This window comes from Talaromyces marneffei, chromosome 1 (genome assembly GCF_009556855.1).
Source record: "Talaromyces marneffei chromosome 1, complete sequence".
Lineage (NCBI taxonomy): Eukaryota > Fungi > Ascomycota > Eurotiomycetes > Eurotiales > Trichocomaceae > Talaromyces > Talaromyces marneffei.
The window spans coordinates 1,279,218-1,298,971 of NC_072348.1; the positions used below are offsets into that span (position 1 = coordinate 1,279,218).

The 19,754-nt window shown below is 47.2% G+C and overlaps 8 protein-coding genes across 8 annotated transcripts; 3 read left to right on the forward strand and 5 right to left on the reverse strand.

Annotated features, from left to right (window-relative positions):
• Positions 1–92: 92 nt before the first annotated feature.
• On the forward strand, positions 93–1,868 carry EYB26_000470 (uncharacterized protein; the record flags this gene model as incomplete). Its single annotated transcript, XM_054259786.1, has 2 exons — positions 93–1,360; positions 1,414–1,519. The coding sequence occupies 2 exons, from the start codon at positions 93–95 to the stop codon at positions 1,517–1,519; spliced, it is 1,374 nt and encodes a 457-aa protein (XP_054115761.1).
• A 395-nt stretch (positions 1,869–2,263) lies between these two features.
• Positions 2,264–5,353, reverse strand: EYB26_000471 (uncharacterized protein; the record flags this gene model as incomplete). Its single annotated transcript, XM_054259787.1, has 1 exon — positions 2,264–5,353. The coding sequence occupies one exon, from the start codon at positions 5,351–5,353 to the stop codon at positions 2,264–2,266; it is 3,090 nt and encodes a 1,029-aa protein (XP_054115762.1).
• A 670-nt stretch (positions 5,354–6,023) lies between these two features.
• EYB26_000472 (uncharacterized protein) lies at positions 6,024–8,330 on the reverse strand (the record flags this gene model as incomplete). The annotated part of the gene is made up of 2 exons (XM_054259788.1): positions 6,024–8,210; positions 8,286–8,330. 2 exons carry the CDS (start codon positions 8,328–8,330, stop codon positions 6,024–6,026), a joined length of 2,232 nt encoding a protein of 743 aa, XP_054115763.1.
• Positions 8,331–8,874: 544 nt separating this feature from the next.
• EYB26_000473 (uncharacterized protein) lies at positions 8,875–10,169 on the forward strand (the record flags this gene model as incomplete). The annotated part of the gene is made up of 5 exons (XM_054259789.1): positions 8,875–8,907; positions 8,964–8,970; positions 9,034–9,283; positions 9,340–9,424; positions 9,480–10,169. The coding sequence occupies 5 exons, from the start codon at positions 8,875–8,877 to the stop codon at positions 10,167–10,169; spliced, it is 1,065 nt and encodes a 354-aa protein (XP_054115764.1).
• A 713-nt stretch (positions 10,170–10,882) lies between these two features.
• On the forward strand, positions 10,883–12,113 carry EYB26_000474 (uncharacterized protein; the record flags this gene model as incomplete). The annotated part of the gene is made up of 3 exons (XM_054259790.1): positions 10,883–11,226; positions 11,299–11,606; positions 11,665–12,113. 3 exons carry the CDS (start codon positions 10,883–10,885, stop codon positions 12,111–12,113), a joined length of 1,101 nt encoding a protein of 366 aa, XP_054115765.1.
• A 367-nt stretch (positions 12,114–12,480) lies between these two features.
• On the reverse strand, positions 12,481–14,970 carry EYB26_000475 (uncharacterized protein; the record flags this gene model as incomplete). Its single annotated transcript, XM_054259791.1, has 1 exon — positions 12,481–14,970. One exon carries the CDS (start codon positions 14,968–14,970, stop codon positions 12,481–12,483), a length of 2,490 nt encoding a protein of 829 aa, XP_054115766.1.
• A 557-nt stretch (positions 14,971–15,527) lies between these two features.
• On the reverse strand, positions 15,528–18,121 carry EYB26_000476 (uncharacterized protein; the record flags this gene model as incomplete). The annotated part of the gene is made up of 4 exons (XM_054259792.1): positions 15,528–16,833; positions 16,969–17,031; positions 17,088–17,983; positions 18,110–18,121. The coding sequence occupies 4 exons, from the start codon at positions 18,119–18,121 to the stop codon at positions 15,528–15,530; spliced, it is 2,277 nt and encodes a 758-aa protein (XP_054115767.1).
• Positions 18,122–18,410: 289 nt separating this feature from the next.
• On the reverse strand, positions 18,411–19,704 carry EYB26_000477 (uncharacterized protein; the record flags this gene model as incomplete). Its single annotated transcript, XM_054259793.1, has 4 exons — positions 18,411–18,828; positions 18,883–19,335; positions 19,384–19,568; positions 19,630–19,704. 4 exons carry the CDS (start codon positions 19,702–19,704, stop codon positions 18,411–18,413), a joined length of 1,131 nt encoding a protein of 376 aa, XP_054115768.1.
• Between the last annotated feature and the right edge of the window lie 50 nt (positions 19,705–19,754).

The following is a 19,754-nucleotide window of genomic DNA, read 5'->3' on the forward strand; positions in this document are numbered from 1 at the left end:
TGTTTGGTGACATTGGCACGTCTGCCCTACGTTAACCTTCGATTGCTTGTTGTACTCGATCTGCCCGAGCGAGCCTATTCCAATCATTCGAAATGTTCGACACAACCTACCGGCCGTCTTCCGCTCAGCGTTTGGCGGATCAAATGGAACAGTTGAACGAACGCCCTGTGCCCAACTGTACAATGGAAGATTTGTCAGTAGGCGATGTGTTTAGTTCCCAGATGGACATTGAGCCGGAAAAGGAAGGAGTCACGAGTAACGCATCGCACGGTCTTGGACATGCGCAAGCCAATGACATCCCCGCACCGAGCCGTACGAACCTTCCTACTGCAGGAGCTCAAGTGTTACAGCTTCACGAGAAGGCAGTGAGCCGTAGAAAGAAGAAAGGGAAGCGAGCCGAAGTTGAAGTTGGACGTGGTAATCCGGCACTGTCCACAGTCCGAGGTTTCACTCCTATGGCTTCCGGTGATGAGGACTCTGACATGTCTACTGCTGGATCCCGGGTTATGTCGCCGCAACTCAATGCTGTCCCTCCTACCAACATGCCAAGTGGAATCAGCACATTGAAACTGCAACTCGACGCACTAAGTCTATCCGAGAGAGTTCCTCGCTCGGGAGACTCTGTCATTTCAAGCAACGCTAGTGTGTCCTCTGATAGCGACCGGACTGAAGTCATGACCAGTTATGAGGTACCTCTTGAGCATGATTTTGTTAGTGAGGAAGCTGCGGCGGAAGAGCAGCTGTCTAGCAGTGTCTGCAACACTCCACAGAATGACTTGTGCAGGAAAATGACTAGTCGCGACTTTGAACAACTGATGTGTCTCGGAAAGGGTACTTTCGGAACAGTTCTGTTGGTACGCCACAAGCCAACTGGACGCCTATATGCCCAGAAGCAATTCCGTAAGGCTTCCATCACCGTGCACAGAAAGTTAGTGGAACAGACCAAGACAGAACGCATGATCCTTGAAAGTGTCAATCGTCACCCTTTCGTGGTTAAGCTCTTTTACGCCTTTCAGGATCATGAGAAGCTGTACCTCATCCTTGAGTATGCTCAAGGCGGCGAGTTGTTCACTCATCTTGCAGCGGAACGTATGTTCAGCGAAGACACTGCGGCTTTCTACATGGCCGAAATGGTTCTTGCTCTTGAACATCTGCACCAGACCGTTGGTGTTGTGTACCGAGATTTGAAACCAGAGAATTGTCTCTTGGACTCCGAAGGTCATTTGCTACTTACAGATTTCGGCTTGAGCAAAGTCGCAGTCAACGATGACGATCGTTGCAACTCGTCCCTAGGCACGATTGAGTACATGGCTCCTGAAGTTATTCTGGGCAAGCCCTACGGCAAGGCCTGTGACTGGTGGTCTCTGGGAGCTTTGGGATATGACTTGTTGACCGGATCACCACCTTTCAAAGCGAACAATCATGCGAAAATCCAGGAAAAGATCGTCAAACAGAAGCTGTCATTGCCCTATTATCTTGGACCCGATGCGAAAGACTTGCTCATCCGATTACTTCGTAAAGAGCCGCACAAGCGATTGGGATATCATATGCCAAAGGACTTGGACACCATCAAGAAACATCGTTTCTTCCGCAAGATCGACTGGAAAGCGCTTGCTCGACGCGAGTTGGAGGCACCGATCCAACCTCTCATTACTGATCCTGCTCTCGCAGAGAACTTCTCTACCGACTTCACTGGTTTGGCTTTGAGCCCTGCTTTAACGGACGATGTACATATTGACTATATGCTGAAGAATGTCGGGCTTTCTGCCGAGCCTTCCAACAGCGTGGGCGACGCTGATCCTTTCCATGGCTTCAGCTTTGTTGCGTCAAGCAGTCTATTGAACAGTGGATTCAGCTTCGCCACGTGATTCCTTGTCTTGAACGCTAGCTTGTGCAGGAGGCATACATTTCGAAATTGACATCTCCATCTTTCTCGTTGGATACATTTCTTAGTTATCTGAGTATATATTCTTCTCGTTATTATCATTTACTTAAAATATCGCAATATGCGACCACTACCTTAGCTGGTCATGTGTAAGCAGCGTTAGTGGCTTCGAACCTGAAAGCTCAATCATGTACCTAACGCAGAAGGGGCGAAAAAATGATCCATCGATGACCACCACCTCAGGTGCGCTTAGTTTGTATGGAGAACGGTAGATGTGATCGCGATTCAGCTGGATATTGGTATATAACGATGCTAAAATGACTACATATCTATAATACTATGGTACAAGGGGTAAGGTAATAGTATACAATCCCGTCTTCAATAATCGTCGTCGTCTTTCTCTCTATCCTCCGTTTCTGCCAACAAGTCTTCTATGCCAGTATTACCCTCTTCGCCAAGATCTCCATAAACCCACCGAACGATATTCTTCCTCTTCCTCGACTGCCACACTCTAATTCGTCTCAAATGACCACCCGTCTCCCGGCCAATCTCCTCCTTGTCCCGGTTGAACCGTTGATAACGATCGACACAGAAATCAAGGACACGGTACACCTGTTCTCTGAACTGTTGCTGCGAAGGGGACATGTCTCTTCTATCTGGCGCAGCTTCTTGAGATTCCTTCAGCTCCTTTACGGCTGCTCTGCTGATTATTCGTAATGTATTCAGGTTCGGGTTAACAGCTTTGCGTTGCCTCTCATAGTGCCATGCCCAGTCGTATTCGATGTCGAGATTTTCCGTGTTTGCGGGATCGGTGCTCATTTGCAAGCGATATTTCTCGTCTGAGGCAAGTCGGGCTGCGTGTGATCGCTCAATGTCTATGCACCACCTCTTCCATAGGTCCATTCCTGCTTGGCTGCCGCGTGTTTCGACAACAGCACTAAGCAAAATATTGAATGCCCTACTTGGGATGAAAAAAAGTTTATCCCGTCCTAGCGGATTTGTGTATACAGGTCTCACATCGGCAGCGACTCGGGCCAAGGCGCCGGGAATTGATGAGAGTAGACCATGCCACCGGTAAATGGTCTGTTTATAATACAAATTGACGCTCTCATTGTACACTTTTTCGGGATTGTAATATCCCAAAAGGAACTTGCGCAACATTGTTTGGGCTCGCGCAAGAGACTTTTCCAGGTGTTGCTCCCAAGGACTCTCGTAAAGTCGTTGTTCGAGACGCAGAATAGTAGAAGTCAACGTGGCGAGGGTGGTCTCGCCCCATGCTTTCTTTCTATATTCGATTAAGAGCTTGAAAACATCCTCGGCCCTTTCCCATTGCTCGAAGGCGATGTAGAAGTTCGCTACCGCATTGTACGTGTTGCGTGAAATGGGTTCTCGTAATTGGCGAATGACAAGATCACCGAGTTCTTGATTGCCTATCGCTGCAGCAAATCGTAGAATGGACGGAGTCAAGCTCTGATCACTGTATGATGCAAAAGAAATAATAGGCCCATCCGCATCTTTGGAGAAAAGAAGCCATTTGCCAAAATCATAAGCTTTACTAACCCTGACTAAGTCTAGAAGATCGCCCAGAGCGCCATTGGATAATGTCGGGATCGGGGATTGATCGATGGTGACAGAGGTTTGGGGTAGCGATTCATCTTGGTATAATAGTTCCGAAACGCCGTCTTTGTCATTTTCTTTGCTCCAAAATTCCTGTATGCGATCCAACTTGCTAGAGTCGATGATTTCAAGCAAAGAGTCAAAAATGTTCATTGCATTTTCAATTTGCTGATGTTGTGCATATAATCGCAAATTCTGTTGTAGCAGTCCTGTGTAAAGAGATGAGGTGTTGTATATATCCTGTTCAGCCAAGGTAGAAAGTCCTTGATGGTCGGTTGGAACAGCGTCATTCCAAGGAGGTATAGAAGGCGGCAAGGCCCTTAAAGTATGATCCAGCCGTTCTGGTTGCATGCTTGAACTCAAAATTTGCGATTCCAACACGGGAATAATGAGGCGACTGCCATTGCTTTGGCTTGCGACTTGTTTGCCAATGCTCGACTGTGTCATTTTGGTCACGGATGCAAGCTGTTCAATCAAATCTTCAACGCTCGACTTATCAGATTTGAAATTGGTATCCACGTAACTTGCAGCTTGTGTCGTTAGAGTATTGAAGACCTCGGCGCTGATAGTAAACCTTCCCAAGCCATGGAAAAATCCTGACTTGTTCTGAAGTTCGTCATACGTTCTGGGAATATCGGGATGCGGCCAAAAATCGTGTGTGTCAATATTAGTATTCTTGATCAGCTGGGGATGGTCAAGAAGAGAGCTCCATGAGACAACCTTCCATGCTGCGCCATAGTTGCTGCCTCGCAAATGCTTGAGAATCCACATGCCTTCCATAATATGACCTTGTTCAATACAAGCCCAAAGAATAAACTCCAGCCATATTTGAGGACCCAAATGCCGGATACCCATCTTGAAGGAGAGAAATGGTGGATCCTCACCGGCCGCTATTGCTTTATTCCTCACTTCCGCCTCATGGACCAGCCATGCTGCGTCTGACAAAACATTCATGATATGTGTGGATAATAAATACATCCCCGGCGGTCGAAAAGTATCTCCATTGTCGGTACGATTCGTAAACTTATATATCGCGTCTGGAATGTTTCCAGACTGATGAAGATGAGCAAGCGTTCGATATACATATGACATAGCCAGCTCAGACTCCTGTGCTGTCCTATTCGCAGCAGCTAAGATGATAAAGCCTAAACTTTGCCATATTTCCCCCATGATGCCCAATCTTGCCATACTGTGACGCGGCTCATCTGTGAGAACTCCCATAGAAATGGATGTTGCAGAATTCTCGATTCCGGTGACGACAAAATCTTCGTCTATGAATTCCCATTGAAGATTGGATGGCGTTCCTTCAAATGCATGTGAGATTCCCTGAAGCTTGTCCGTCGCATCTAGCATTTTCGTAATCAGTGCGTAGACGGCGGGCCATCTTTGTAACGTGAATCCAAGGTATGCAAGCAAATCTAGGTCATGTGTTCGACGTGCACGACTCAAAATGGCTGAAATTTCCTCGCCCTCAGAGCTTAATTGTTCATTGTTCTCCGTCGCATTTGACTTCAAACTATCGCTCGTTGTTCCCTCGCGTAGGTCGGGGGGTAGGTATCTCTCGAGCTGCTGTATCCATTCTGCTGGACTCAGGCTGTCCTGAAGCCTGCTCTTGTTTTGCTTATGTGCGGCTTTGACAAAACTGTTTTTGAAAGAACGGACTGTCCTCGACGTCGTTTTCCGATCTTCGTCAATTGTTGCAAAGTTTCGGCTCCAAGATACATTTGGTAGGCTGAAAGGACGCCCAATGCGCCTTCCAGAAGCGACTATTGAGTTTATTCCATCACAGCGATTTATATGACACCTGCAGCCCAGCTGGAAAGGACGGGAAGCGCGCAGGCAAAGTTTCATGACCCGGAATCCGATGGCGTTAAGTTGTGATGCGAGAGGAATTTCGAGACACGAGAAGTAGGATTCCTAAACGCCGGAGTCATATCTGATAGCATAAGCCGGATATTTTGATCTGAGTCAGCCCTATAAGGGCTTCATAAAAGGCAAAGAGCCTGCTGGGACAATTGGAAAAGATGGTTGATGATCTTGAGATGGATGCCGGGAAGAAGAGCTTCTCAAAAATATTTGCTTAGTCAGCACCCAACTATCAACCAATCAGCATGTCCAAAGGAATGATATACATGTGGTCGAAGGAGGTAAGATATTTCCTTCGAGTACATCCATGAAAGATCACTGAAAAGATGAGATTTTGTTCTGGAGTAACTTTGACTTTCTAGACAAGTGTGCATTTGTAGTCTGTTAAGCTGAAAGAAAACTATCATGACTATCAGCATGTATGTCTAAAGTAACACTTTGCAGTATAATGACCAAACTGATCAACAGCCAAATAATAAACAAAAAAGATGTATACATGATGCATTTTCACATTTCATTGCTCATTCACAGCGTCTGTAGAGGGTATATGGGAATACAAGCCAACGAGAACTCCAGAAAGTATAACCAATATGCGCCAATGCTAAGAGAAAACCATTCATCGAGAAAAAAGGTGGCCGAAATGGAATATTGGACATCACGTCTCATGTGCTTCAGGCATTTCTGTGTCCTCCATGGACTGTAGCTCGCCACCCAACTCTTGTTCGACTTCTTCCACCACAAAGCTCTCATAATCCTCCAACCCTTTCTGTACGTGAACTTTGAATCGAATTATATCATTCAACATGCTTTCAACACCGGTATGAAGCTCCTCCCTAAGTTGATTTGCGCGGAGTGTTAGTTGTTCGTATTCTACATCGGTGTTCATCTCTCGCTGCTCCATGAGCTGAACGCTTTCAATAAGTGACGCACGCATCTTTGCTAGCTCCTTTTCCATCTTCTCAATTTGAGCATCTGACTGGACCTTCTGCGTGGTTGTAATCTCTTTGGTGCGTTCGAATTCCTCTTCCGCAGCACGTCTTCGGTGCTCAAGTGCCTCGATCTCACTTCGTTTCTCGTCCATGGCCTCCTTGATATCGTTGAGCAGGTCACGGTCCGCCATATCTTTCTCCGCAGCCTTCTTCCTCCGCTCGTTGATTTCCTTGCGAAGAGAGATCAGATTGGCTCGAACAACTCCTCGAAGATCAAGCTTCACTAGATGGACTGGCTGATAGCCATTATTTGCATCCGCAAGAAGACGATAGCCTTCGGGAGAACCTTGATTTTGCGAGCCACCCATCTGCGAAGAAGAGAAGCTTGCTTCGTTAACGTTCAGCCTAATTTCGTAGTCTTCGCCGTTGGCATTAACAGCAGACTCTGGGATCAGACTATTCTGGTAACCTAGCGTGTTGTAAGTTTTCACTACTTGCTCCAAGTCTTCAAGCTTTTGATTGGCATCAGTTTCTTTCTCCATCACACGTGCGTGTGCTTCTTCTAGTCGGCCCGCAGTATCTTCAAGGCTTCGCTGTAAGCGCTCGCGCTCAGTGTTCATGCGATCGATATCTTGAATCGTAATCCCCTGACTATCAACGCTGGCCTGCAGATTTGCGCGCTCTTCTTCGGCTATTTGAAGCTCCTCTTCGGTTTTCTTGACCTCTTCTTCAAGAAACTGGATGCGACTTTTGTACTTGTCGATTTTGCCTTGGACATTCGAGTTGTAATCCTCAAATTTGCGTTTGTCGTCTTCGAGAATCCGGAAATCTTTATCCAACTTCACCATATCCGGGGCGTTCTTCTCCAAATCCTCCAACTGGTCTCGAAGCGCACGATTTTCTGCCTCCAACACCTCCAATTCCCGAACATATTTTTCATTCGATTGCTCAAATTCAGCTGCCATCGCTTCGACATGCGGAACCAATCGTTTCTCAGCGACGTCGTCATCTTCATCTTCGCCTCCCTGTAACCAATCATGGTAGGCCCCGGTAAGAAATCGGAAGATGACTCGGTCTCCTGAAATATCAACACCAGCTGCAGCACATGCATCATCATACTCGCCAACAGAATAGTGATCCAACATTTGCGCAAGTTGCATCATCCAATGAAGCATTCCTAAGAAAGTTGACCAATTCTGGCCTCCAACTGCAGCAATTTGAGATTTGGTTATATTTTTTTCGTACGGATATCGTAGTTGTTTCAAAATAGGAGGCACCTCAGCCTCGATGCTCTTTTGGAACTTGTAACTCGGATCAATTCGGCGGTAGAGCCATTGGAAGATGTTGGTGAAATCCTTTTGTGTTGGAGATTTTAGCGAATTCTGACCCAAGGAGTGTTTCATTTCCAACTCAAAATTGTTGTGTGTCAAATACTCTAGTAGTTCTTGGCTAATTCGTGCTTGAAATGATCGATCTCTGAGCGGCCGCGGATCTTTTGGAGCTCCTGCGGGAACAGGTCCCTGAGTGAAGAATGATTGGTGTGCCATGGGCCCTCCGGCCATAGATGGACGAGAAAAGACGCTGCTCCTTCGTTGCAGATTTTGCTGTGAAGCGCTATTTGTAGGAAAAGAATTGGGCGCATAGCTGAGTCGTCCAACAGCCGTGTTCTGAAATAGGTTGTTGGAAACAGATCGTCTAACAGTTGAGAGACCAGCCTCAGGGCCAAAGCTGGCACCAGAAGATGAACGCTGGAAATTTGGTTGTTGAGGTCGGCCATGCGAATTGAAAAGCGAAGTCGAACGCGAATGCTGAGAAGTATATGGAGGATTCTGATGACTGCCAATCATGCTTGTGCGCTTCAGCGCAGATGATGGTTGAGGTAAGGCGGAGAAATTCTGTACACTGGCCAGCGTCTATGTCGAGGCCATGTTAGCTGAATTCCACGAAGTAATGCAAGAAATATTGTATTATTTGGCTGCTATTCTTACCTCGCGAGGCCGTTTGATGCTGAACAAACCCGTATCTTGCGACATGATGATGCCTATTCCTTCCCGACCAGAAAGGTCGCGTGTTGTGCTGAAGAATTCGCAAAATTCGTACGGAGCCAAGCTATGCGATCTGAACAAGAATTAGTACGCCAAAAACGAGGTCTGTTGTACGCGCGTGTTGTTGAAGATGTCTATCGCGAGGGTAATCGCAGCCCAACACAAAAATGCGCAACTCTAACAGAAAGTAAACAAAAGGCAGGAGGGACGTTTCCTTGGCAAAGCTGACAGGAACGGCAGGCGGTGGGCAACCACAACAAAGTGAATCATCACGTGCCATCTCCGGGCGGCTCGCTGAAAATGGGTTAGCGCGATATGATTCGCAACTTCACTTCCGAGGTCCAGCATGATCATCTTCGCCGCTCGGCAACTACGCTCTCAACTTACGCGACATCGTCGAAGCAGCAAACATTCCTTTTCTTGCGCTCAAACTAATTACTGGCGAAGTTGCCGTTTATATCAACAGACTAATTGTCTCACACCATCGAGTGGCCAGCAGATACATTGGTTTGATTGCTGAGCGTTCGCCGACATGGCTCCTCGTGAGGAGCTCATCTCCTCGGCCGTGAGTTGTTCTTATTGCTTCGATTTTCTTGACAGGCAACTAACTTGAATATGTAGATTACTTGTATGTTCGAACGAAAACACAATTCAATATATTCCACCAGCGACACGAGCTAACCCTACTTAGTTCTCCAGGATCCGTCTGTCGCATCCTCGCCGCTGGAGAAACGAGTGGCTTTCTTACAATCAAAAAATCTCACACAAGAAGAAATAGATATTGCCATCGCACGGGCAGGCGAAGAGTCGGTACAAACAACAACCACGACAACCGCGACACCTGTAGGATATACTCAGCAGCAACAGCCTATTTATCGGCCGACAGGTCCCCAGCCAGGCTACGGTCCCGGTCCGTATGGTCAATGGCAGCCTCCTCCTGAGTAAGCATCAGTGCTTCTTCTGCGGCTCTGTGGTATATATATTAACGCATATACAGCGTCCCTAGGAGGGACTGGCGGGACTGGTTTATCATGGCGACAATAACAGGAGGGGTCGGTTATGGATTATATGTCTTGGCTAAGGTGAGATGGCCAAACAGATTCGGTTGTTTTATCCCCTCTCTAACTCCTATTACAGAGATATGTAGTGCCTATAATAGCGCCTCCTACTCCTCCACAGTTGGAACAAGATAAGCAAAGCATTGACGAGGAATTCGCTCGCGCTTTTGCTTTGATAGATCAGCTGTCTACGGATACAGCAGCTTTGAAATCGGCAGAGGAAACTAGAACGGAACGCCTAGATGCTGCTCTCCGTGAAGTTGAAACTGTGCTGTCGGAATTGAAGTCTTCCACCCGGCGGCGCGATGACGAAACTCGCCGAATAAGCGACGAAGTTAAGAACCTGAAGGATAGTATCCCGAAAGCATTGGAAGGTGCAAGGGAAGGAAATGAAAGCAGACTCAAAGAACTCGGCACGGAACTCCGAAGTCTCAAAACCCTATTGAATAATCGTCTCAGCGCTGGAAGCCCCGCTACCACTCCCGTTACAGGGCGGCCATTGGGATCGGCTGCTACCCCCGAGCCAGCATCATCCCCAGCAATCAGTATTCCTGCAACAACACCATCTACAAACACCGCCTCTATTCCTGCTGCCTCCAATAGCCAAGCCTCTAGTTCCCCGGCTTCAACCAATCCTCTGTCTCAGCTGGGAAAATCTGCTTCCATTCCTGCCTGGCAAATGGCTGCCGCGAACAGATCTAAAACATCTTCCCAGCCAGCCCCGTCTGCAGCCGTTGAGGAAGCAAAGAGTAGTGCGCCTGCAAGCTAGGCGGAGCTCGCGTCATAAGTATAATTTCTTCTTTGTATTTTACATATAGGGAACGGTTCTCTCTTTTCATATTGCAAAGGTTGGATTCTCCTTAAAGATCACCTTACTTTTTCCTCATTTCATAACCGTGGCACTATTTCTCTAGCTATTGCAATGTCTTACAAGGCCTTTGACATGCTCAGCATGACCTCCCAGAAAGGAAACTCAGGTGTGACTAAATGTACGTAAGATGATTGGCCACCACAATGACGGATCTAGATTAAGGCTAGTACAGATCAGGCAAAGTTCCGGGGTTGCTTGGCATGCAGGGCCTCAAGCTTGGAGAATGAATGGAGTCTCATTAAGACGCAGTCAACATGTCTCAAGAAGCGGTAGACTTAGCAACTAGTCTTGCTTTGATAGTGACACAAGTCGCAACTGGTCCACCCTAGCAGCAGCAGCTACAGCCGCTACAATCACAACTCAAACCTTCCTCCTGCTTCGTCGTCGAAGACTACGGCTTGAACGCAAGCGACGTGAGAAACGCTCTCTACGCAGCAGAAGGATTATCCGGACGTCTTAAAGTTCGAGTTAGACAGGATCCAACCCTGAGTCCCCTCTGAGATAAATTGTTAGAAGAAGGCTCGATGGACCGCAAATTATCCGGACAGCACACGGCGGAGCGTCAGCACACGGCGGAGCGTCAGCACAGTTATAGATCTCACACCCGTTCTATGTCGCCTTCAAGGCCCCGCTCTAGCCATCGTGATCAGTACAGAGACCGTAGTCCTAGTCGCGGACATCATCGAAGCTCGCGATCACCTGCACATGACTCAAAGCATGGCGACAAACATAGGGAACGGAGGCGTCATCATCATCATCGTGAGCACAGAGAGCTTTCACCCGTATCCGCTGCACCGCCCGTTCTACCATACAATGCAAGGCAATTATCGAAACGCGATCTTTCTCAACTAGAACCGATGTTTGCGATGTATCTGGATATACAGAAGGGATTGGTGATAGAGGATATGGATGCACAGGAAGTCATGGGGAGGTGGAAGAGCTTTATCAAAAAATGGTAAGTATGAGCATGTCACTTCCCCAGCATCGAGAAACGAATTTTGATGCATAGCATCGGCTAACATTTCAGGAACCGTGGAGAACTCGCCGAAGGGTGGTATGACTCTGCCACTTTTGAGAAAGCCAAGGGTAGTTTGAACGATATACGAACTGCTCACAATCGCGAAATGAACAAAAGCTTGAATCAGGTTGGACAACTCAGCGATAATGATGACATGGGAAACAATAAAGGCGATGTCCCCATGGCAGAAAATGACGATGACAATGGTGACGATGAAGAGGATTATGGACCTAGGCTACCCAGCGGGGGTGTTACCTCTAGGGGGGCTCTGTTTGGTCCTACTATACCGAATATACAAGATCTAGAGCTTCGGCGTGGTACGTACCCTGTGGATACATTCTATACTACTTCATTTCCCCGCTAACATTAAAACAGAACAAGCTCTCGCAGATGCTGAAGTAGCTCGCTTAGACGCCCGCGCTCAATACAAACAAGAAAATTCATCACACAAAACCCACCTCCGTGCATTCGAAGACGAAGTCGCCCCTCGCGCAGAGCCCGGAACCCACGAGCGCAAAATGGAGAAGAAGCGGGAAAAAGCAGCGGCAAACCGTGAATTCGCATCCGGCCGACGAGGAGGTTCTCCTACGATGGATGACGCGCCCGACTCAGAATTGATGGGTGGTGGTGGTGATGATGATCTATCTGCGCTGAAACGAGCGAAAGAGCAAGAAGCGAGAAAGAAAAATGAAAGGGAAATGCGTCGTGAAGAGATTTTGAGAGCGAGAAAGGCGGAGAGGGAGGAACGGTTGGCAGAGTATAAGAAGAAGGAAGAGGAGACTATGGGGTGGCTAAAAGCTTTGGCTAAGCAGCGATTTGGTTAGTCGTCAGGAAAAGTTTCCTTGACGAACGTCCAAGCTTGCTTAGGTGACACTAAGTGTTTGGAGTGGCTTCTTGGAATTCTGTGAGTACAATTTCTTATCTTGCCTAATGGAGAATTAAATGTACACAAGTATCTAGACATGATTCGAATGTGTACACAGTGCGATAGGGTTTGTAGTAATCCGCTAATTTAGCAGCGAGCTTTGATAGCGCGTCATGGCGATCAAAAAAGATAATTGTCGTTGTACATGACTCAACCAAGTATAAGACTACTCTATCTAACATATACAAAGTTTATCGACATTCTGCAATCTATCAATACACCTTTAAAATAAAGCTGGCCTTCATGACTCCGTCCGTCACGCCACCTCATTTCATCCCCATAGGAACAAACTCTGGAGCCTCAGGCTTCAGGACTGACCCATTTGTCTTCGTATCAAAGCCAGCCTGGTGCTTCCACAGCCGGCAATAGTAGCCGTTTCGCTTGATGAGGCATTGATGGGTCCCTCGTTCAACTATGCTTCCGTCTTTGAGCACAAGTATCTGATCTGCATTTATGACTGTTGATAGACGATGCGCTATGACCAATGTTGTCCTCCCTGTGGTGAGTTGAGCTAGGCTGTATTGGATGTGTGCTTCGGTCTCGCTATCAACAGCGCTAGTTGCTTCGTCCAAAAACACAAAACTGGGATCTTTGAGTAGTACCCGAGCTATTGCTACACGCTGAAGCTCCCCTCCAGAAAGCTTGATGCCTCGTTCCCCGACAATTGTTTCATAGCCGTCTGGAAAGCTGAGAAATCGTTCATGAAGCCTCACCGCTGCGCAAGCACGGTGAACGTCCTCAACAGTAGCTGTTTCATTTGCATATTTCAGGTTGTTGAACAAAGTATCGTTGAAAAGTACAGGATCTTGAGGGACAACTCCGATAGCATCTCGTAAACTCTGAAGTGAAACATCGGATATATTCCGACCATTGATCTCAATCGACCCCCAATCTGGACGATAGAGACGAAGTAACAGTTTCAAGGTAGTTGACTTGCCGCTCCCTGTTTCTCCAACCAATGCCACAGTCTGCCCTGGCTGGGCTGTGAATGTAGCACCATTGAGCGCCTGACGTTTCTTGTCATATGAAAATGACACATTGTTGAAGCTGACAGTGCCTGTCTGAGCTCGTAACTCGCTTGCGCCGGGTTTATCTGTGATGGACGGTACCTTCTTCAAGAGACCCATAAATTCCTCAGCATCTACCAAGTCAAGTTTGATGGAAGTAAACCCATTAGAGAAGAGCTCGAGTGGACTGGAGAGCTGAGCCCAATAACCAAGCAGCATAACAAAACTCCCAACCGGTTTCGTGCCGTTGGAGACTTGATAAATGGCTATAAAACAAGCACATATCAACCCTAGCGACAGGATCAAGGACTGCACAACGTTCTCCGTACGCCACCATCGACGGACGGATAGTTCAGAGCCGAGACGATCATTGACTGCGAAAGAATGTCGCTGCTTTTCATAATCGATCTTGTTGAAATAGGTGGCAGTGAGCCAGTTATTTGTTGCCTCACAGCGAATATTGACTTCCTTCTTGATCGATGCAATGTATCTCGTACGGTTTGCTTTTTGCAGTTCCGATATGGTGCTGGAGGACCATAGGAAAAGCCCTATCATCGCCGCAGTGATCAGGCCCATATATGGGCCGAATGTGACGTGTAGCACAGTTACCGCGATAAAAAGGTCAGAAATCGTTGGTAGAAACTGAAATAACACCTTGCGAACCACGTTCTGAACGATTGTTCCACGGTTGAGCGCATGCCACACTGAACCCGAACTTTTGTTGTCGTGAAAGTCGCACGAAAGATCCATAACGTGATTGAAGCCAGTCACTGTTATCCGTTGGTAGGTGTACTGCTCTAGTGGTAACCACATGTATACTCTCAGAGCCGAAATACCACCGCTGGATTCAAGTAGTCGCAGGAAAACAAAGGTTGTAATCTGCTGCCACGGCAGGGTCTTCTCTTTAGTCAAAGTGTTGGTGATTGTACCCAACTGGATAGGAACATAGACCACCAGTAGACGTTCAGTAATCAAGCAAAGACCAACGACTATGACCAGTAATTGTAGCCCGAGTCGGCGCTTCGGCCACAACAGAGGCACGAGAAACTTCAGTACTTCTGAGCTCTGTGATAAGGTCGATATCTCCTTTGAGGTCGTGCCTTGACTTGACTCATTGTTGCTTGAATCGGTATTGCTGACTGATGAATAAGATGTATCACTCTGGAAACCATGCAGCAGGGGACGATTTTCTTCAACCCTATAATCGTCTCGTCCGTAGACCTCTGTCTTCTGTTTGGTCAATGGTTGCACTAGGACAAGGGCACAGAGCATCGACAAAGCCACCGGACGTACGACTTGCAGAGCCAATATGGCCCCATGAATCGGTAAATGAGCCGATAACTGCAAACTGAGAAGAGCTGACTCGCCAGTCAAATAAATAACCCAACAGTTCCATAAGGGATACCCAACTCTAGGATTACTGGTGGCAAATTGAGTAGTTAAGAAAGCCCATAACAGTATTGACCAAAGCGAGAACAAGAGAGAATCGTCGGAGATGGGCCGGCTTCCGTCAAAAGTAGAACATAACAGTGCAGCGCTGATGCAGTAAGAGGTGAGGACAACTACCATCAAAGATAGGATAGCATTGCGGACCGCTTGTCGCACTGGCCGTGAGTTTCGGTTTTGGGATACGACGCATTCAACAGCAGTTGCTACAATATAGGATAATCCGGCCAAAAATGGGAGAAGTAATTGCATGCCTTCGATTGCGCGGACTTGCCAATCCGTCGTCGTGGAAGGGAACGACATGTTGTAGATGGATCTCACGATGCTGGAGAGGACTCGACCATGCCAGATCCAAAAACTTTAGGCTTTGTGACTGAGATGAGGAAACGCAAATCTAAGAGATTATGAAGTTGAAGAAAATAAACCAGAAAAGGGAAGAAACACCGCAGCAGCGAAGTAAGGAAGGAAGTTGTGCTCGACCAAAACGGAAAGACAGCAGGCAGCACCCCAGCCCAGCGACTTTTCAGCAAAGAGGCAAAGTGTCGGTCTTCTCCGCTCTTTCACCTTTTTATTTTTATCTTTATATTTCATTCAAGCGGCTCTGGTCCTCTTTATACAGGAAGCGCTGACTCCGACTGGATTGCCAGTGTGAAAAACATCTTGTTAGACCCTCGGTGTGGCTGGATGTGCATGGAGGTACCTGTCGATTAGGGTTTGTATGTTGCAGATAATGTACATCTAATAATCTGGATTGGATCGAGATTCAACTCTGACTCAGAAGGGTTATGCCTGTGTAACCCTTTTGCTTTTTCCTTGACCGCCACCTGTCATTGTTCGGTGAGCCGCCGATGTGCTGCTCATCATGCTTTTCGCCCGAGATCTATATCAGCGACGAGTTTCAAATCTGCGTCTGTTGCAGGTGAACTAGCGAAGAACGGTTTGATGGCAACATTGATTGTAGCCTCAAACAGTCGTCCAACCACAGCGTGTTTGAGATCGTCGCCAGTTTGTCCAAAATCTGGGAAAGCATTCACCTCCAGAAGCCATGCATTTCCTGCGGAATCTACCAGGTAATCCAGACCGAAAAGTTCAAAGGCGTTAGGCAAGGTCTGGAAGTGTACAAGCATACCCCGGGACGCGGCTTCAAATGTCTCCCCAGTGACTGCGCATATTTGGTCATATACTCTGTCTTTCCAGCCTGACTCCAAACCAGGGACATCATCATCTAGTGACCAGTATCGCCTTACTGTGCCTTCGGTAGAGTTGCCGTTCTCTTGAAGGCAAGTGTTTGTCAAATGCCTGCTCAAATCTCGAATTTCGTCGTCTTCTTCCCACGGAGCCTTGTAGGGCTTCTCGGCAAAAAGAGCAAGCATTTCCTTGAATACATGTACTTTGAGTGATCCTACTGCGAGGACATAAGTGCGGATATGGAACTTCCTCCCGGAAGCCGAAGGGAGAAGCAGAGGCGGATGTATGTATGGTTGAGCGATGAAGTGTCGGAGCTGCGATGTAACAACTCCTTGTTCATTATTTGGATTGAGTCTTGGGCCCGATTCATCCTGTGTACCATCCTCATCATTTTCTTCCTCCTCATCTTCTTCATCTGATTCCTCGACGTCCCACTCTTCAAATATTGCCTGAAGCTGAGCCTCACTATTGAAAAGGCGAATACCTTGTCCACGGTCACTCATTCCCGGTTTCAAGATCCACCATTCCTTCTCGTTATCTGGTCTTGATTCATTTTTATCTAAGCTCTCGCGTAACTCATACGCCTCCAGCAACGCTTCATCAAGAAATTCTGCAAAGTCCAGCTCGAAATCAAACGCTGGTTTGAAATGTTCCTTCAGGATGCTGTCAGGATATTTCGAAACCCAGTTGGCAATTGTAGTAGAAAGGTAATGTTTCCTAATAAGGGCTTTGCGAATAATGAAGGAATTTGTCAAGGACGTTGACGGATGTGACATGATATGGTCGAAGTCAATCTCTTCGTAGGCCCGATACTGCAACACCGGTTGTGAAGGGTCGGGCAGGTCTGCGATAGACTTGATGATCTTGCAGCTGTTATCGCTCACGAGGTTGTCGAATAGTTCTTCAAGCAAAGGCTGGACGTATTTGTCTTCGTAATTAAGAATGCAGTAAAAGTCGAAGTTATCATTTTTTCTGGTTCTAGAGAAGATAAGATCAGAAAAATACAATCACTTCAGACAAGACATGGTACAAGTGAGATAAGTCTATAACTCTATGTGTAGGACCTCCCAAATTCGCCTTGTTGTTGTTGTGTTTGTATCAATGTCCACTTACCCTAGCTTGATCTCCCCTTGGATGCCAGTTGCATGCATAAAATTTGCCCTGAGTGGAGTGACACTGCAAAACATGTTTGTTAGTGACATGAACTAATAAGAGGATCTCGAGCGACATACCTCGTCATTCCCTCTTTGACTATCCAACCATCATTTCCGTCCTTGCTTTCTTCCACGCTCTTATAGACATCGGTCAACTTAGGAGCCCACTTGAAGTGCTTATGCTGTAATGAGGTTTTCTTCTTTGAGACAGATGAAGCCCCATGCTGCAATTGACCCTCGCTCCCTTCTCGTAAGTTCTGCTCCTGCAGACCCGGTTCGTCGCCCGAGGCAGACGCATCAATGGCTTCAAAGCAGCTGCCACTCGACCATTGGTTGTGAAGCATATGCGTATATACAACTTTGGCCTTGCTGATACCTGGCTCGAGGGGCACATTGACCGTATATAAATCAACCGCATCGTCCCAGTTGGCATGTAAGTACTCTATCAATTGAACCGAATGTTTCGACGCCTCGTCAATGACCTCCGGATCATGATGTCTGGAAGTGAAAGCATATGATAGAGCAATAGCCCTCTTGCCACTGACTGCTGCCTCCATTGCACCTCCTATCGTTCCGCTCGACAACGCGAAGACTGCCGTGGTGTTTCTGCCGTAATTCGGGCCCGAGACAACAATATCAATTGGCCCTCGGTTTTGGAAGAAGTGATACAATCCGATTTGAACACAGCTTGCAGGTGTAGAATCGATCAATACCCATTCATCGCCTTCTTCGTCGTCGCCTTCTTCACTGCCTCGGGGTAGAGGGTGGATGGTACCGTCGTCGTGGTGCAGAGTGCCCGGGCGAAAATACGTCGGCTTCACGGAGGCACCGACAATATGCGCTTTGCCAATCCATGACCGTTGTTGGTTGGGGAGGATTACTGATACTGTATGACCGGCGCTTTGGAGGGAATGGACAAGGGAGTGAATGTATGGAGAGGACTGGTTAGACGGCGGACCGTCATCGTTTGTTACCTGCACCGCGGGGTAATTGATCTGTTAGCAGCGATTTTACAACGAACGAAGACCATTGATAGAGCATTCTGGTTGTAAAAGATAGCATCGAGAGAAGCATTGGAAACTATTGTGATTGTCACTTACTAAGACATGCATTATGAATTCTGTAATGTGCTTGACGAGAGATGCGTGCCGAGGGAAAGAAATTGCGGGATGAAGATTTCCCCCTCTCAAATAACGTCAGATTACATAGCAGCTCACCCCCCGCATCGATCGCCTCTTTCTGACTTCTTGCACAGCAACTTTACAAGTGAGGAATTCGGGTTTAAAATATGTCTTATACACAAGCCCAATCATCGGGCATCTTTTTACAATTTATCACTTTGGACGCCGAGGACGTGGAGATTGATGTTTGAACGTTTAAAGGAAGGCTATCACGAGTTCCTTATTCGGACAAACGACTTCTTCGACGCTGAGCGCCAAGGGTATCATGGCCGACAAATGCTGTCCCCCGCCCTGAATCATCGTTGTCGTGGATGTTCCTGATTGATTCCACGTCTTCCGCTTCGTTGCCAGATTGGGTACCAAGTGGAGGGATATTCGCTGTCTCTTCAATCTCTTCTTGCTTCACGATATCGTCGTCCCTGTGGCTGGTTGAACGCGAGTCGCCAGACTCCTTCTTGGTATCCGTGTCATTATCCTCAGTATCTTCTTCCTTCTTGATCTGCTGGACATCATGTGCTGTCGAGCCCAGATAGTGTGAGACTAGTAGCCATACAATACTGCTCGATATCATAGAGACGGACCAGAACATCGATGTGAAAGCAAAGAATGACAGGAGTCTCCACCTGTACATTAACCATCTGCTCGCAAGTAAGCACATGAGCGCACAAATTTATAGGAAGGTAATAACGAACCTCAACCCTCTAAACTTAGCTCTAAATCTGACCTCCACACCGTATATTTGCATCTGCTCACGGCTCTGAATTTCCAGCCTCAGACTAGATGGCACATTCCTCCAGCCACGCGCAAACTCGAGATCCTCAAACATAGGGACTTCCAGGGTCTCTGCCTCACGCTTCCAACCAATCAAGTAGAGTGGCAGACAAGAAATTGTATGCGCTGTATCCACCAATGAAGAGGTATATGTTAGAATTGCCGGTCGTCTTGAATGCGCGATCAGCGTTGTAGAAGTATTTGTGTCCATGATAGAGGTTTGAGGAGGAGAATGTAATGCGAGGTCAAGCATGAAGTTACCCGTAACAAGATTCGCTGGAGTCCGGGGCAGCCACAATGACACGCTCACGTCGTAATGTTGGAGAAATGCGAGATCTGATCCAAGACTAGTAACTCCCCAGGGGTGTTCATCGCTTTCTCAATTAGTATGCCGAATATCAAAGAATGGTCAATCGGCTTACCCGAACTGGAGATGGACAGCACGCTTCAGCCCAATCTGAGGGACATAATTGAGATAAAACACCCAATAAGCCACTGCGGCAACGCAAAACAATGCAATAGATGTGCCAACAAGGAGGATAGCTCCTAAATATGTCTTTTGAGCTTCTTTGGAGAAAAAAGCACGAAAGGGAGTAAAGACGATTCTCTGTTCTCACTGGTCAGTTTTGCTTGTTCTTGGGAGTCAACTTTAGAGGAATACGACGCACCGCAATTCTCCATATTACGGATTCCCCCTCTTCATATTCGTCTTCTTCATCGGAATAATTCCCCTTGCCACTCATTGTTATCTATCATTTCATCCGAAGACAATTTCGAGGGTTTGGAGTGGTTT